The following is a 15,548-nucleotide window of genomic DNA, read 5'->3' as shown; positions in this document are numbered from 1 at the left end:
GAATTAGGCAAACTGAAACGAGCTAAACGCTGTCTATTAAGAACATAACATGATATAACGTGAAGAAAACACTGATTATCTTTCTTGTTTTTAGGAAAACTTTGGGATAATACTTAATTTTACATTTTAAATGTGTGTGTGTGTGAAAGAAAAAGAGACTCATGGGAGGGTTACACATTAGAGGGAGTGTTTTTCTTGTGCTGAGTCAGAAGTTTATCATAATATACATCCTGCTCTCTCCTCTAGATCCCCCTCACATACACACACACATTTTACCCTGCAATTCAATAGGCTATTAGCTGCATATGGAGGGAGAGTGCTCGTAGCTACATCCGTCATTTAAAAGGATGTCGGCCCATCATTGATTTTGGTTCCTGTTTGAAAAATCTTTTGACTGAAATGAAGGCAGAAATAAATTTTAAAAAACGACTGAAAGTGTATTGGTTTAAACGTAACTAGAATATTCACAGACCCGCTCGATTACTTACGTAACAAACGTTTGTCTAAATGTCGTCTTTTAAAATGTAATTTAAACCGTATTCTTTAAAGCAAATTCAAACTTTCTTTCCCACTTTGGTGCATCTTTTGCATCATTTTTAGAAAAACGAAGTGTCATCTAAATCACGAGTGAATAAATCTTCAATAATATGGGCGTGGGGGAGAAAGGAAAATTCAACTGAAGTGACATTTCTGACTTAGAATTCTCTTTATTTATTGCAAAATTCCCTCCCATCTTTACGAAGAATCAGCACTTCTTTATCAGAGTTAACATATTTTTGCTTCTGCTTGAACCAACTAAAGCAGGGGAGGCCAACCCTGGTCCTCGAGGGCCACCATCCTGCAGGTTTTACTTGTTCCTCTGCTCCAACACACCTGATTTAAATCAATGGGTGATTAACAGGCTTCTGCAGAACATGAAGAGGTGATTTAACCACTGAATCAGGTGTGTTGGAGCAGAGAAACAAGTAAAACATGCAGGATGGTGGCCCTCGAGGACCAGGGTTGCCCACCCCTGAACTAAAGTGTAAATGTTTTATTGCAACTTTTAACGTATTGTTTAAACGTGTGAAAATGCATTGTCATTGACATTTTATGCTGTTGTTGCTCTCAAGCAATTTAGGAAATGGGCATTCTTGGCTCCTGAAGTTTGTGCCTGCAAAAACAGTGAATGTTGCTTTAAATATAGATACTTTTAGGAACTACATTAAACCCTCACGCGTTTGAGATAAAACACAGATGGCACATTTACCCTCCTGCTCTGTACTCGTGCGGCAGAATACACATCAGTAAATCTGTGTTTTCTGTCTCTGTGGATGAGTTTAATCTGTTGTGAGTGCAGTGTTGGACCGGGACAAAGTGTGAGTGAGTCGAAGGTGACATTTCTGAGCTGAAGGCCAAAAAGGCTGAAAAAAAAAAGACTGAGTAAGAGTTTGAGGAGTACGATGGATTGCACATCCCTGCGGTGTTTACCCTCCTGACTTCACAGTTTGACCCGACTAATTTCCTAAAAGCTCCAGATAAAGTTAATTAACGGATGATATCTGCAGCAGAGACACAAGAGGACCTTCAGCCATCAGCCTGGAGCTTCTCTGATCCCCGACTTTGTAAAATGAGCGACAGTTTCTGATGGCAGCGTGTTTATAGTCGTTTGTCTTTTGTCTGTTTCGTGGCTGTGCTCTTATGAGTTTTCACAAGATAGAAACATTAAATTATCACCAATTCTATATGAAAAGAAATCCCTCCAGAGGCGTCCAGTGTTTCAGTTCGTGTTTAATCCCTCAAAACAAACAGAGGACAGATGAAATCCCTGGATTATCCCTAAAGTCGTTACAGGTAATTGAATATTTGAACTGTGTGCCAGGAGTGCTTTAAGATAATAAAGGGTCTAAAAATGTTATTGTGCAATTGTTAGGTCTACTAAAACTTTTTAAATTAATTTTTTTTGTCTTGATCAATATGTCTTCAGGTTGTCTGTAGGTCCTTCAAAGTGTTTTTATTTTTTTTGTCCAACATATTGTGCAGTTTGTGCTTGAACAAAAGGAAATGTTCTGTTTGTTGTTTGAGTTTAGAAGCCTTTTTTAATGTCTGAATGATTCATAAGTCATATTTTAAACCATTAAACTCTGACTTTCTCTGAAAATAGTCAGATTCTGGACTGAAAGTTTTCGGAAAACCAGTCAAAGTCCAAAGAACAGCTTTGTAAGACCTACAAAAAGCCTGAAAACTTATTAATTCAGATTGCTTTGAAAAAGTACAAGAAAGTCTGGCAACTTGGAAGCAAAATATTGTCAAATGAGGGATATTTTGAACCTTTTGGAAGTCCATCCAGACCACTTTACTGTCACGGTCTCAATCTGATCTTTCTGTAAACTTCATGTTTTTATGATTTCTTCAGTCTTTTATCATTGCAACCTTACTACACGCTCATAATGTTTCATCCTTCATGTCACGAGCTGTCCCAAGTCTTTCCATCCTCCTCTTCCCAATGTCTCTCTGGCAAAATTTCTCCTTAGTTTCATCTGTCATATGGATGTTTTTACAGAGCTGATCCGGCTTTTTTCAGATGTTGCATAATCCGGACTCTCTTTTTCTTGAGGCTCCTAAATAATTCACACCATGTTTTGAGCCTTTTGTATTTACTCTTGTGAGATCTTCTATTTATAGTAGAACTGGAAGATGATATGTCAACTTCCTGCAGAGTGATCTTCACTTAGCTGGAGGCTGTAAAGTGATATTTTATAATACAACCATCAACAGCTGTTGCCTGGATTAGATGTTCAGGTTTGTGTTACTGATCTTACCTGCGTCTCTTTTTCTTCTCAGGAAGGACCAAACTGTTAATGTCTGATGATAGTTTTTTTTTGTTGTTGTTTGCAGTCTAAGAAGTGACCTTTTTCCAGTCATTTCCAGGGTTCAACCCTTTAAAGAGCTGCAGCTTTTAAAGCCTTTCAACGATCTGAATCTGAACACCCTGAATGAAACCGCTCCATGTATTCCTTGAATAGCTAGAATTTGTTTTTCTTAACGGCTGAAGCATTGAAATTTGTGCCAGTTTCTGAATATTTCTGAGCAGGAACGCGTGCCAAAATCGGCACAAAAAGGCAGAGAGAAACATTCTGTCCAAAACTGCTCCTTTAGTGAAAGCTTTACAGCCAGTATTCTTCAAAATGGTCCAAAAGCACATTAAATGTCTTGAACAGCACTGAATTATTCTATTAGGCTGAACAACAGAAAGTTAAAATGACCTGTCTCTCTACCCACGTCTTTCTTTTCACAGTGGGATGTTTTTTGATGGCAATCACACCTACATGATTGAACCTGGAGGACAAGACAGCAACAGTGTAAGTACTCTTCAAACCCACGTATTTACCTTCAAGGAGCCCCGGGCAGCTCGTTTCAGAGAGGATTCTGTAAATCATCTGTCTGTCTTTATAAGTTCAGCCGCTTCAGTATTTGTTACAGATTTGTTTCATGTCTAATAAGCCCCCACAACCTTCTGAAACAAGAGCTGGTCTTTTAAACAACAGATTCTTCTTGAGTTGTTGATGCTTCGTTCTGGTGAAACCGGTTTCCTCGACGCTGATGCTCCCGTCACACTTTTGCGTTTCTGCGGGAAGCTGCTACAGCGGCGCACGACGGATCTAAATGAAATCTAACAAGAAATAAACGAAACAGATCGTCTCTGTACATTTCTGCAGGACAAGAGACAAATTCATTTGTACTGGCAGCTGCCGTTTCAGTTAGACGTTAATGAAAAGGGAGCGGAAATGTGAGAAATTAAAGGAAGCGAAACAATCTGAATGTGAGAAATGGAGGAAGGAAGACTGAGATTTATTTCACATTTCATGCCCTCACTCCACTCTGCTTTAAAACCTTTTTAGCTGGTGTTTTACTGTCGCTTTGAGTCTGTTTGGTCAGCAAGTTGACCTCAGACGAACAGATGATTTGCGTAGTTATCCTATTTTGTGCATTACACAAACAGCCCTAAACGGATCATTATCAATTAGTAACAACAGTAAATGTAATAGCTTTTAGCCTTGTCATGCCCCACCAATGGAGTCTGTTTAAATACCCCAAAATAAAGATCATATTTAAACAGAACCGCGGTAGGATCGAGGCTCAGAATCAGTGTGGTTCCTGTCGACCATATGCTGGATCCATCTGGCCCTCCACCAGCAAGGCAGAAAAAGTTAGTCAAGATATTAAACAAACTTGTCCTGAAAACGCTTCTCTTTTAACTTGATGCAGCTGAAGTGGCTAAAATAGGCTGCTGGTTAGCTCGAGTCCAAGTTGGTTTCAACGCTGAAGAATCTGTTTTGCTAAAACGATCGACCGCAAGCTAAGAACATGATGTTCCCGGGCACTACGGGGCCGATAAAGGTTGCTTCTTGAGTGTGTGTGTGCGTGTGTGTGTGTGTGTGTGACTTCAATGGTTGTGTAAATGATGCTGACTTGCATATGCAGAAAGCACCATATGTTTAGCCCTGCAGGCTTCTTATTCACTTCTTTTTGACACCCTTTTAGTCCCCCCTGGACCTCAGCGCTGCTGTTCTTACTCCCAAACAAGCAGCAAAATGAAGTGGCGTTGTTTGTTCCACTGCAGCATATTTCAAATAAAGCACAAGAATCACTGCCATGAAAGTCCAACGATAATTAACACGTGATATACGACACTCATATGGTATGTTTACTTTGAATCTAAAGCCAGTGTCAGTAAATATCATGTAAATAATATTTCTCAATGTAAGAATTGGGAAAACTAGTCATCAGTGGTTCATATAACAATGATCTGAAGTTGTGCTTCTCTGCTTTGACGAGATAAAATTTCAATTTCTTTTTCGAAATCACTCTCGCTGTAGTCTGCCGGCTTCAACAAAAGAGGATTAATCCTGCTCGTTACCGCTGCACATGTCCAGAACCAGATGAAGGCCCGGCAAGACGGCGTCGAACCACGTTCCAGGCGTCGTTACGACAGCATGGCTCCGTAGTGAAACAAGTGCAGGAGTTAAACTGAGCCGCAGCTCACACTGCCCACTCAGTGAAAACATTTTGTCCAGTGTGAGAACAGACATCGCAAAATTAAAACTCTGAGCAGCTGAAATCCTTTGTGAGGACTGTACTTTTTGAAAACTACAGCGTCTGAATGATGATGGTCCTGTTTAGGGCCCACACCTCTACCCTCTCACCCCATCTTGGTACTGTTTGGTGGTTTTAAATCAAAGTATTTATATACTTCCAGTTAATTTAATTCCAGCTGTATGTCTCGCTCAACGCCATCTGAGCCTTCCACACTTTAGAGTTCTGCCTTTTAGTATTTCTCATTATGGTGTTATTAGTTAACAAAATGAATTTCTGACATTTGAAAATCGATTCAGAATCTTCTCTGTCCGTGATGCAATGCGTCTAAAAGTAGATTTTGCCCTCCACCCCTAGTCTTGTTAAGAGAGAAGGCGATGCATGTGGATAAATATGGCCCTGAAAATCAAATACACGTTTAAAATGATCCATATGCTGTGGTTGTGTTTGAGTTTTATTTATATTTTTCATGACGTCTTTAAAAGTTGGCAACATTAAACAAACTGATGTGCACAGAAAAATTTATTTAAATTTATTTGTCATATCAATTCTTTATATATGTATTAATTATTAAGAAGACACTGAAACTATAAAAAGATGTTTTAATCAGCACCAAGAATGTGAGCCTCTTAAAGCTGCTTAAAGGAAAGCTGAATTGTCGTAATGATTAGCATTCATCCTCGGAGCCAGGACCATTCAACAAGTGGCCCGTGGGCCACATATGGACCTTTAAAAAAAGAAAATTGGTCTATCTGGTGCCTATCTCCAGCCATCACTGTGTGAGAGGTGGGGGACATCTTGGACAGGTCATCCTAAACCACGTTTTTAAAAATTAATGCTAAACAAATGTACATATCAGGGGTAATTCTAAACTTTGAGTATAATTTTAAAGTAGTAGAAGCATGCATCGGTCAAACAGTGTTTGGTAAACCATGACGGGAGATGAGGGTACATGTGATCCTGTAAGAAGCTGTTTGATTGGTCGATCCGACTGACTGAAGGCGGTAAAGCTGAGGTACGAACAGGAGTTACGAGATGGCCCAAAAACATGGAAAGTAGACAATGTCAAAGCAAGTGGACTAAAAGTTATTGTTTGTTCACTTTTCCAACAGCAACAGCAATTAGCTCTGTTATTTTGAAAAATTTATTTATTTAATTAACCAGGCAAATCCCGTTGAGATCACAGGAGGGCCTGAAGGCAGCCTAAACAAGCATGCTTTAGGACTGTAGGAGGAAACCCGGGAAAACCCACACAAACACGAGGAGGACGCTCAAACGCCACACAAAAAAAAAAAACCCAGGCCCAACCCGGGGGTTTGAACCCTGGACATTCTTGCTGTGACGAAACAGTCCGGACCACTAACCACTCGGAGTTGTAGCCTTTATTTAATTAATTCTTTGTATGGCATTTTAAATCGTGTAATTTTTATTGTCCTGTAACCTTGCTGCCTCTTGGTCAGGAATCCCTTGGAAAAGAGGTTTTTTTAATCTCAGTGAGACTTTCCTCATGAAATAAAGGTTAAATGAATAAAAATAAAAAATTATGATCAAACATTGAAGGCGACATGCTATCCCGTGTACTGTCCCAAGATGTCACACTGAACGTATGTGTTGTGAATGACCCTCAGCGACGACCACATCAACTGGCAGAGCCACTTCTTGTGTTGGCTGAGGTCAGTCGGCTGTGGCAGCCGTCTTGTAAATCCAATTATTACGTAGTTAATTAAAATCTGTCCAGAGGTGGGATAATGGTATGTGTTGGTAACAGACGGACTCGTGGATTCAACCAGACACAAAAACATAATCGTATGGCTTCACCTTTCGGCGGTGGGTGGCAATTATCACCAGCGGCCCTCAAACCTCCTGTTTTTATTTTTGTCCTGCTCGCAGCTGAGGTTGGACAGCTCTGCTCTGAGCCATGAATGTGTTTTCACATTATCATAGTAATCCTTTCATCGGTTTGTTTCAGTCTGAACCAAGGCTGTAAAAAAACAAAAAACAAAAGGATTTGAAATAGATTATTTTGAAGGTTTGGACTGTATTCCTTTTTAATTTGCTTCAGACCTTCATATTTGACCATGAGGAGGATGAGAGGAGGCTTTAGGAAAAACCTGAAGATGGGAGGGGAGGATCTGATGCGCCGATGGGGTGTTGGCAGGTTTCGGGGCTGGGGGGGTTGTGTTAGGCGCCAAGTGGGAGTTTATTTGAGCTCAAGCTGGGAATGACAGTGAAGCTGATAGGATAAAAACAGAAAAAAAGAGAAAGAGGGGGTCTCCCTGTAGCCTGAGGCCAAATTCATGTAACCAAACCAGCTCCTGTTCATTCACACACTCAGGATGAAAAGCATGCTACGTCTCACTGCTTTCTATTCATGAGCCGGCGGTCCGCGTCTGAGGTGCCGTCTCCCTTGGCAACCGAGGCCCCGCCCCCCCGTCTCCATAAAGCAGCATATGAAAGCCATCTGTGCACACCCCTAATCTCCATCACTTACACACACCCTGCTGGGTCTATATGCTGCGTGTTTACTTCTGAGCGGAGATCGTCGGCTGGTGGCGATGGTCTGAGGAACAAAGGAGGCGCAGACAAATGAAATATTAAAATATCTGACGTTCGTTTCATACGGAGGGGCAGTGATGCGTTCAAGTGCTGGAAACTACAGAGAAGCAGCTTTGGCGACTTTTTTTAATTTGAGTGTCATTTAATGAACATCTCCACTCTGTAAAGACTTAAAAGAATGAGCTTTTTGTAATTTAGGCTTGTTGCTTTAAATTTAAACTGATTTATTAGACGACATTAGGGATAAGATGTAGCACTAAAAGCCGTTTTCAAATTGAATAATCACTCTTGATTACTGCATACAGCTTTTAGTTTTCTATTATTTTATACAAGATAATCAACATTATTTACTTCGTGTGTTAATGGTTTAAATATTTTTCCTGGTTAGTGTAGACTTTTTTTTAACTTATTTTTATAATTCAAACAAGTTTTAGCTTATTCTGGTGAAGCAAAACAAGTCATGTATTATTTCCATCAGGAAGCTGTGATGTTCATTTAATTGATTAATAATAGTTTGATTCCCTTTAAACACTTTATAGGAGCGTCACTTTTGTGTCATCTGTCCAGGCCAAATTTGAGCCTTTTTTTAAAATAAAGCTTGATAAAATGTATAACTTCAGACTGATGTGACAAGTTTATCAGTGCTACGTGCGGATATTTCTGTACTTTTATTAGTTATAAAATCAGAATGATGTTTGCATGTAGATGTATTGCAGTGTTGAAACATGATGATACATTTACTGCTAGTGGACGAACTACAATTCATAATTTTCCACAAGGAGAAATTTGAAGTTAAATAACTTTACCACCTCATGAACAAAGGGATAAAAGAACACTGAGTATCTCTCATTAAATCGAGGGGATTACAGACATACCAGCTTCTTATTGGGACACTTTTTTGTGGAATTAGCTGTAAAAGGTTCAAAGTTTCTCATTTTATTGTTAGACTAGAAAAAAAATGAGCAAATGATCCCAGTCTGACCAAAATGATAAGTTTCTCCTAAAGGTGACTGACGATAAACCAAAAATTAATGCAAATCCTCGCATTATGAATATATTTGTTTTTTTCCAGCGCAGGGATGGTCTTCTTTGTCCAGCAGGAGGTCGGGACATTGGTACTTTTTATTTATGAGGACATGCTTGGGATGTTTCCCTCCTACATCTGTGACTTAATCACACAGAGAAGCGTTAATTCTTTATCTTTGCGTTCAAATGATCATTTTTTCCTTTCCGTTCCATTTCCCCCGCACAGAATTGGGGGAAAAAGGGCTTTGGTTTACTTGGAACATGTTGCAAAAAGAATGAAAAATGAACTGAACTTGTTTCATTGACTGCTTTTAAATCCAGACTGAGAGTGCTAGAGATGACCTCTTTAAATTGTGATTGTTTTTTGTAATTTTGTATGGCGTTTTAATTGTAAAATGTAATTGTTTTATAACTTCTGCTGCCTTTTGGCCAGGACTCCCTTCAGAAAGAGGTTCTTAATCTCAATGAGACTTTCCTGGATAAATACACGTTAAATAGAATAAAAAAATACATAAATAAAAGGATGAACAGCTGTTCCGGGCCCTTCTTGACCCAACACACAGTGAATTAAGGAACACACATCCAGTGGCATTTATGTTTTATTTAAAACAAAAAAGACAGCAAAATAAAATAACACATTTCTTTAACAACTGCATTGACTTCAAGATTGCAGAATAATACAATACAAACAGTATAAAATGTTGATCAGTGCGCGAAATGCAAAATGCAAAACAAAAAAAAAAGGCAAAAATCTTTAATTTGGCCTACATGCCGTGTAGATATTAGGATTTTCATTACTCACATTTCTGTTAGTGTTTTTGACAGAAATCATAACTGCACTTGTACAACTGTTTTAAAGTAGCTCGCAATTTATTTATTTTCTGTTCCGCTTTTGACACAAAAGGCCACAAATTTAAAAAGTAAATCTAAATTAAAAAGATTAGTGAGGAAACTGGCACAGTGTTCATCTTATTAGTACATTTAAAAAAAACCTAACAGCTGCTCTTCACAGGACACCGTGACGTTATTAACTAATAAAAAAATACAAATGGATCAGTCATATCCATTCAGGTCCACAGATCTTAAAGTCTGTTATTTTTTCAGTAGTGTTTCAAGTTTGAAGGTAATATGTCCAACAAATAATGTAACAAAAAGTATATTTTAGTCCTGGAAAAGAGTGAGAATGTGGTCCGTTTGTTCCCTTTCTGTGGAGGAGAGTTTATGACTCAGTGGTCCTAAGTTGCTGGGAAAACAGTGAAACAAGAAGTTAAGAAACTAGTTTTTTTTCTTTTGAAGAAAAAGTTAGATTTCTTATTTTTACACAATACTAATCTGAACAGTGTTTTAATAACCTTTCTTCTAATAATCGGCTCGTCCTTCATATATTAGTGTTGTTTTTGACCGTCTCTCGTTTTCTGTTATCTGCACTTCACAGACCTGGACTGCCTCGAGTGAATTTTGAAGGCTATCCCTCTAGAGGCTCTTAATAGCTCTCATATTATTAACGTTCGACTATTAGGGTCTATTAGTTTTTATCAGCAGTGTACTTCGTGGAGGCTGATGAGCAGAGCCTTTCAGTGTGTTCGAGTTTTCAGCCTGTCCTTTCTCACTCCGGCTGGGTTAGTACGGGAATGTCGATCTCTAAGGCCGACATCCGTGAGCGGGAGGAGTAACGGCGGCCTGTGTAGCTGGACGCGTAGCTCTGGGATGGGGCGTAGCTCTGGGATGGGGCGTAGCTCTGGGATGGGGCGTAGCTCTGGGATGGGGCGTAGCTCTGGGATGGGGCGTAGCTCTGTGAGGGAGCGTAACTCTGTGAGGGAGCATAGCCATAGGCCTGGGTACCCCCCACCTCTGATCCGTACCCATCATGAGCAGAAAGCTGAGACACGAACACCTGAGCTGGAACGGGGGCCACCACACTCTGCACGTACCCTTGCGAAGGCACGAAAGGCTGGGTTTCAATCACCGCAGGAGGAAACGTCTGTGGCGGCATCGGCTGTGCACCATAAACCGGAGAAGGAGGGAAGCCATTGGCAGTGAGGGGCTGGGTGGATGGAGAAGCAGACATGGACGACAGAGGCAACCAGAAGGGCGAAGGCAGCTTCTTACACATACAGTACCACATAAACATGAGCAGTGCGGCCAGCATTAGTCCTCCAGAGCAGCCTATGGATACATACACAGCAAACCCATCAGAGAAAATTTTGTCATATCTGCTGTTCATCTCCTTGGTGCGGAAGAGAAACCACACTGAGGGCGCGATGGCGATTGCTCCTCCCAGGAGCAGTAACGTCCCGGCCACCAGGTGACAGCCTGCACTGTTCACGAGGCACCTGGTAGTTTTAATGTCTGGGTCAGGCTTGTCTGAGCAGAAGCAGGTTTTGCACATCCCACACATACAAAGCAGCAAAGCTAAAGAGGCAAACGTGAGGCCGGATGGAAGGCAGAACTGAAGGAGCCGCAGATCCAGCTGGTCCACCTTAGAGTACCACTAAAAAAAACAACAAGAGTATGTATAGATTAATTCCAAAACACAACAACTACATAGTAGGTGAAGCCAAAAATGTCAAGAAATAATACCTCGGAGTCATAGTAGTAACATCCTGAATATCCATCCTGTTTCACACATTTAGCCCACAACCCATCGTACACGCTGATGTTCTTGGCGTTACGATTGAAGGTGACCAGTCTCGTCACGCGCCACTGTGGGATGAACGTGGCCACAACGATCCCACACACAGACACGAAGGCAATGATGAAGGCGAAAGCGTTGGTGGCGTGGATGTCCCGGCACGACATGGCTGGCTGGAGATGATGGGGACTGAGGGCTGCTTGGAGAGTTTTTGTTCCTGGACAAAAAAAAACAGACAGAAATCAGTCGCTGGTCATTCCAATGCAAAGCAACAAGATTATCTGACTGCCCCCATTACTACTGAAGTATGCTAAATGCAGCACAGGCTGGCCCAGCAATGGACAGCCCCCCTACACTTCAATTCACCAGTGAAGCTGACCCAATATCTGCAGCTCCGCAGAGACAATGCTCTCATTTCATCAGCAAACAAAGTGGGAATGACTTGGTGGCCGTGACTGAAGAGCATTACATGGACTGTACAGCTGAACAATAAGCAATAGAATTAGCCTCGAACTTTCACATGACGGCACATAGCGGTGACACACCACTGCAGCGCAGCTTTATTTGCTCTTATATAAAACAACTGTTCAAATTACGGGTTCATCTAATTTAGATGATTTTTCTGATTACAGTTGGTTTATTAAATCTTAATAAGTGAGTTTAAAGCACTTTATAGACTCTCTCCTTGTCTTTGCTGCTTGTCCATGAAGAAAACAAAGGGGAGCCTTGGTAAAGTTTTAAGCATTTTAAATTAGATACAGCTTTAAAACTTAAGGGGAATAACATTTGGCATTAAGATAGGAATCTATTGCTTATGGAGAACGAAAAATATTAAGATCTCTGCTGGACAAGTTGATATTTCTAATATTTCCTGCATGAATTTGGTCTGTTTTACTGTTTGAGTACTTAATGATAGACGTGCTACTATTAGGTAGAGTCACCTGATTGTAAATATTTGAGTAAAAATATGTTACGATCTTTACTTTTTCCTATGATAAAATAATTATTTATAACACATATTATGACGACAATCCTAATATCTTTTCTTTGCACCTCTTCCTCTGCTATAGCTAAATGACAACCAAGTGGAAATATTTGTGAATTATTTCAGTATTCAGACCTCGTTTACAATCAATGTCATAAATTAAATTATTAAAGACAACACTAATATGAAAACATTTTATTTTAACTAAATTTATAACATAAAGCACAGCCACTGTAGGATGGTGATTTGTCAGATTTATAGAAAGATAAGAAGGTAAAACCATTGACGCTTTAAAAACTAATCCGTATTTAAATATTTGATTATTAAACATTTAAGAGATAAACAGAAATTTAATGTCTTAAATAGTTTTGTTCTATGTGACAGGTATATTTCAACAAAAAATTGGAGACAAATGCCTGATATTAACCAGTAAAATGTCTCTTTTTACTTGTGAACACGACATAAAACATACTAAAAATAGACAAGAATGGGGAAAAAATCAGCTCGTAATCAATAAAAACAACGACTTACTCTTACCAGACATGCTGACAACATAAAAATACTAATAATAATTATTATTATGTACATGTTGAGGTAGTAAAATCTGTTTAGTGGGAATAAAAATAATAATAATTGTCGTAATGATCATCTCCCTCAGCTGTAATTACAGGATGTGCCAAAAAACCGAGCGAACTCGGATAATTGTTGGTAATTTTACCACTTTCTGTCTGCTTTTACTGGCTCTACATCCATAGTTAGTATCCCTACTGACTAAATAAAGCTATAAGAAACTGTTCTGTGGGTTAGTTGAGTTTACCAAAACTAATTTAAACCATTTCACAGCTAACTAGCCAGCTAGCCGACGGGCTAACACGTTAGCATTTCAGCACCTGTTGAGTTCCCGTCGTTTAAAGTGAAGCCCAAACCCAAATAATCCGGTTTAGGTTAAAATACCTTATGTTTCCAGACTTTGGCCGGAGTTCAGAGCGAGCTTGGTGACATTTCAGTCCAGTAATCTCCCCTTACATCCTCGAAAAAACCCCAAACTTTAACAGTTTTCACAGCAGATCGAGGCGTAAACAGGAAGTAGCCTCCTGATGAGTTTGGGCTGTTTCCGCCCTCAGCGCTGTCTGACAGGATGTTAACCCTTTCCTGTTGTCTTCTGTTTGCTTCTCTAGATTTAGTTCAGTAAATCTTTAAATATACCCCGAAACAAAAATGGGAGGGTAAAATAAATATACTAATATAAAATATGACCCTAGAATATAAAACCAAGAAATAAGCAAAGACCTTGTTCAAAAGCAAAGTTAAAATTACTTATTTAAAAGGAAAAGTAAATTGCAAAACTTGTCCCAGTTTTGACATCCAGCTCAAACAGTTTTGTTAAATTAAATAATCAACATACTAAAGATAGCTGTAACACACATCTGAGGTAAATGTGTTCAATCCTATCTAAATTAGGACACTCCAGTCGATTAATATCTCAATTTGGCTCCTGATTAGATAAAAGCAAAGACTTAATTTCCTTTTTTTTGTTTACCTCAGGCAAACAAAGAGTCCAGTGTCCCAAATGTTAGAGTTTTTTATAAATTACTACACTGGATATAATTTTGTGTATCAGTAAAAATGTCACTGTTTTTAATTTTATGATGTTACAGGGAACAAAATGATCGATTTACTCATTTACTACGATGCTGATTGACGGTTTATGCACCATATCTTTAAAACACCAGGCTGTATCGAGTCTCACTGTTGAATTCACGTTTATGTTTTTCAGGAAGACGCTCGAGTTCACATGATTTACAAATCTGCTGGACGAGAGGGACTGAGGGATCTCTTTGGTGGTAAGATGGTGGCTGAATAGTTGAGAACCTTAATAGCAAAGGCACTGTTTTGTCTTGTAATGTGTTTACTAGTTATTGTAATTATTGTTTTCGTTTACTAGGTGATTTACCAGAGCCTCCTTTCCCCAGCCCTCCTTTTCCTGGGTCAAAAGTTGTTCACTGGAGAAAAAAGAGACAAGTATGTGTTTGGTGTGGGCGTATTTTATGGAAAAATCCTTATAATGGAAATGCTGATGAACTGATAATTACCTTGTTGATGCTGTTTGTTCAAAACGGATTGCTCTGTTTTGCACAAATATGTTTTAGGATAATTACAAAGCCATCATATTTCCAAACACCTCTGCTCTCAAACCCATCTCCTTTTCTCTCATTTTTCTTCCTTTTTGAAACATTTGTTTCGAGAGTAAGAGGCTCCGTCCAGCTTTGTCTTTTTCGAACAGTCGGCGTCTGCAGCTGCGTCCGAGCTGCGCCCACATTTTTAAAATCTGGCAAAGAGTCGGATCTGGTTTTGCTTCTGAAAGTTCAAACTTATTGATTTGTTGTTCCTTTCATGCTCCACGTGATGCGAGAAACATCCTCAAGTTTGTCGGCTATTCTTGGATTCTCATTGATATGCAAAGTCTTGGCTGTAAAAAACTGTAAAAAAAAAAAAAAAAAAGATAATAATAATAGAAATATTAAATCTGCTGTCTCCTCTCAGGCTCCAAGTTTGTCACGAAGTGTAGAAGATGAGACCAAATACATTGAACTGATGGTGATCAATGACCATATAATGGTGAGTTTTAACAGATTTACTGCTTTCTAAATTTAGATAAAAGAAATGAAGAATATACTCAGTAAAGAGGATCCTGCCTCTGCCTTTTTGGCCTCAAACCCTTAAACGTAGCCACACAAAATGTGAAGCAAATCCAACTTTGTTGCCTTTTACTCTGATCTCATCACAGAAATCCAAAATATCTCTTAATGTTTAGTAACACCAAGTCAATGAATTTCAGGATTTTCAATTATATTTTTGTTTTGTTGAGCAAACATGGCATGGATTGTTTTATGTCAGGTTTTATTTACAGAATGCTGTTAGGAAATATAAAAACAATATTTAATTTGTCACAATTAAAAGTAAAAATCAGAGCTTTTTAATGCTTAATTAGGACTCGGCAGATTATTCCAGAAACAACTTAAGACTTCATCCATCCATCCATCCATTGTCTTTCGCTTATCCGGGGTCGGGTCGCGGGGGCAGCAGCCTAAGCAGGGAGACCCAGACTTCCCTCTCCCCAGCCACTTGGGCCAGCTCCTCCAGAGGAATCCCAAGGCGTTCCCAGGCCAGCCGAGAAACATAGTCCCTCCAGCGTGTCCTGGGTCTTCCTCTGGGCCTCCTCCCGGTGGGACGTGCCCAGAACACCTCACCAGGGAGGCATCCAGGAGGCAT

At 39.6% G+C, this 15,548-nt stretch overlaps 2 protein-coding genes across 4 annotated transcripts in view; one reads left to right on the top strand and one right to left on the bottom strand.

Annotated features, from left to right (window-relative positions):
- The window catches only part of adam22 (ADAM metallopeptidase domain 22), a 67,982-nt gene that overhangs the window by 27,419 nt on the left and 25,015 nt on the right, over positions 1-15,548 (top strand). For all 3 annotated transcript variants that reach the window (XM_017425013.3, XM_017425014.3, XM_037980203.1), the window contains exons 6-9: positions 3,278-3,341; positions 14,053-14,119; positions 14,221-14,297; positions 14,820-14,894. In XM_017425013.3, the coding sequence (XP_017280502.1) occupies positions 3,278-3,341; positions 14,053-14,119; positions 14,221-14,297; positions 14,820-14,894 (283 nt within the window). The remainder of the gene's footprint in view (positions 1-3,277; positions 3,342-14,052; positions 14,120-14,220; positions 14,298-14,819; positions 14,895-15,548) is intronic.
- On the bottom strand, positions 9,240-13,390 carry cldn12 (claudin 12). The gene is made up of 3 exons (XM_017425016.3): positions 13,230-13,390; positions 11,239-11,507; positions 9,240-11,149 (listed from the first exon to the last, which is right to left on the bottom strand). The coding sequence occupies exons 2-3, from the start codon at positions 11,455-11,457 to the stop codon at positions 10,265-10,267; spliced, it is 1,104 nt and encodes a 367-aa protein (XP_017280505.1). The 5' UTR covers positions 11,458-11,507; positions 13,230-13,390; the 3' UTR covers positions 9,240-10,264.

The sequence above is a fragment of the Kryptolebias marmoratus genome, linkage group LG16 (assembly GCF_001649575.2).
Source record: "Kryptolebias marmoratus isolate JLee-2015 linkage group LG16, ASM164957v2, whole genome shotgun sequence".
NCBI lineage: Eukaryota > Metazoa > Chordata > Actinopteri > Cyprinodontiformes > Rivulidae > Kryptolebias > Kryptolebias marmoratus.
Note: the sequence above shows the minus strand (reverse complement) of the source record. Positions and strands in the feature narration are given on the sequence as shown.